Source organism: Oncorhynchus tshawytscha, linkage group LG29 (assembly GCF_018296145.1).
Source record: "Oncorhynchus tshawytscha isolate Ot180627B linkage group LG29, Otsh_v2.0, whole genome shotgun sequence".
NCBI classification, from domain to species: domain Eukaryota; kingdom Metazoa; phylum Chordata; class Actinopteri; order Salmoniformes; family Salmonidae; genus Oncorhynchus; species Oncorhynchus tshawytscha.
This window is the reverse complement of record NC_056457.1, coordinates 23,235,416-23,237,775: the sequence shown is the minus strand read 5'-3', so window position 1 is coordinate 23,237,775 and position 2,360 is coordinate 23,235,416. Positions and strand designations below refer to the sequence as shown.

Sequence of the window (2,360 nt, the reverse complement as noted above, 5' to 3'; positions counted from 1 at the left end):
GGTTGTGCCATTCTTTAGTTTAGAGGTCTCAAGGGACATCAGGTATGCATTAAATAATATTATACTTTGATAGTGATAATCAAGTAATATAACTCAACTATTCACTTTCTTCAAGTGAAAAGCTGTATTTAAAATATATATATATATATGTTTTTTGTTGTTGCCATGACTCAAGTAATACAATGACACCACCTAGTGGACACAAGTGTGGAAAAATAAATCAATGTGGAAATTTGAACCCGGAAATAAATGAATGACCTTTTCACGTGACCTGAAACACACGTGGGACCCGTTCTTTATTATACCTCAGTGCTTGAGACCGACATGCTTTCAGAAATCCAAAATGGCTGCGTGCAGTATAGAAGACTTGCTTGCTAAAGCTGAACAAGATGAGGCTGAAAAACTCAAAAGTATCACCGTTCAAAAAGAACTGGACCTCGAGTTTGACATCGGAAACTTGGTCGCATACGACAAGAACCGTATTGACATTCGACAGTTTCGTGAACAGAAGAAAGAGGATTTCCTGCGTTCGCTAGCTCGTGACAACACGCAGCTCCTGGTCAACGAGATATGGAAGCATCCAACTGAGAGAGTTGAGGAGGTAATCGTAGTCAAACTACCCGAGCCGACCACTCCACTGCCGAGAGAGAAGCCCCCGCCAAAGCCCAGGCCTCCAACCAAATGGGAGGAATTCGCCAAACTGAAGGGGATCCAAAAGAAGAAGAAAACTAACCTGGTATGGGACGATGTTGCCAAAGAGTGGAAGCGGCGTTGGGGCTACAAGCGTGTCAATGATGGCACAAAAGAGTGGCTGATTGAGGTTCCCGAAACGGCAGACCCTAACGAGGACCAATTCGCCAAACGCAACAAAGCAAAGAAGGAGAAGGTGGCAAAGAACGAGCTGCATCGCCTGAGGAACATAGCCAGGGCACAGAAAATCAAAGTACCAGGTGTTGGACTCACACCGACCGCCCAGCAATCCAAAACTGACCTGGCTAGGGCTGTCAATGTGGCCAAGTCATCCACCGCTTCCGCAGGTAAATTCCAAGACCGCTTACCTAAGGAGAAAGCTCCCAGAAACACCGGGAAGAAGAGGAAATTCCAGCCGGTCATTGGTAACTTTTCCAATGAAAAGCAGAGGCAGCTGGATCTGTTGAAAGTGCTGGACAGTAAGAAACCTCGTCTGGACGTCAACAAAGCTGTAAACAAACAAATGCGAGAGGATGACCGAGAGGAGTCTGCAGCCAAATTTAAGAAGGGGGGAAAGAAGGGACGCAAGGGTGGTAACTTCTCTGGAAAAGGAAAGGGTGGTGGTGGGAAGGGTAAAGGAAGAGCAGGGGGTAAGGGTCAAGGACCACCTAGTGGTAAAAAAGGAGCTGGGAAACCAGGGAAGCGCTAAGGAGGACCTTTTGGAACTTTGCATGTCATTCATAATATGTGCCTTGTCTCAGATGTATCGGACTGCACAATATGAACTGACTACTTTATTATGTCTCCCACCTGCACTGTCATATTGCTGGGAGCGATTCCTGTTTGGTTTCCCCTTTATGCAGGTCAGGTGCAATAGGAGTGTAAGAGGGGAGGTGTCTTCTGTCCCATCATGCAAATTTCTAAATGGCTCAACCATGATGTGTGAAATGGAATAGGGTCTTTATTTACCTCATCAGTCCTCAATTTGTTATAGATTTTTCAATGCAATGTACAACTTTTTGCTACAGGGTTATGTTTGATATTTCAAATTAAAATCAACTTCAGAAATATATGCTGTGTTTAAGATTTTCTAAGAATGTAGGGCACAGTGCATTGTTACTGCACACAATAGCAAGTGCACAACTTCCATGTGATGGTTACAGTAGGGCTGCCACTGGTCTGTAAACAACAAAACAAATATTTTAGGGACACTTTAAAGGATATGGGTCAACCAAGAAAAGCCTGTCTCTCTGAAGGCTGCTATTTTTTGTTTTTGTCCTTCACTGAATATTAGTCAATCATTCTGTAGATTATCCCACTGCATGTGTATGACAGACTGGATGCGTACAACACTTGGGGGCAGAGAGGAGAGGGGGGGTGAACACAACTCTTTTTCATTATGCTCCTGTAGAAAAGTGCTTAGGAATCCACAATTGTGGCTGCATATCAGTATGAATGTGCTCTTGTAGTAGACTTCCTCTCAGTCCCATCACTCCATAAGGGCCAGATGAAATTGACTGAGGCCTGCCCAGAAATGATGTAAAATATTAACAAATACAATTGTGCTGAATACAGACAATGCTGTAAAGTAGTTAATTGATACGAAAATGTTTCCTGGAATCAGATTAAGCCTATTCCTACACTAAAAAGCATTTGAATATACATTTAGG

At 43.4% G+C, this 2,360-nt stretch overlaps 1 protein-coding gene across 1 annotated transcript; it reads left to right on the top strand.

Moving 5' to 3' along the window:
• The first annotated feature begins 305 nt into the window (after nt 1–305).
• On the top strand, nt 306–1,760 carry LOC112227538 (ribosome biogenesis regulatory protein homolog). The gene has a single exon (XM_024392341.2). It carries the CDS (start codon nt 344–346, stop codon nt 1,397–1,399), a length of 1,056 nt encoding a protein of 351 aa, XP_024248109.1. The 5' UTR covers nt 306–343; the 3' UTR covers nt 1,400–1,760.
• The last annotated feature ends 600 nt before the right edge of the window (nt 1,761–2,360 follow it).

Excerpts from the sequence above, each read along its gene's own strand:
- LOC112227538 (XM_024392341.2), top strand. The coding sequence starts at position 344 with ATGGCTGCGTGCAGTATAGAAGACTTGCTTGCTAAAGCTGAACAAGAT.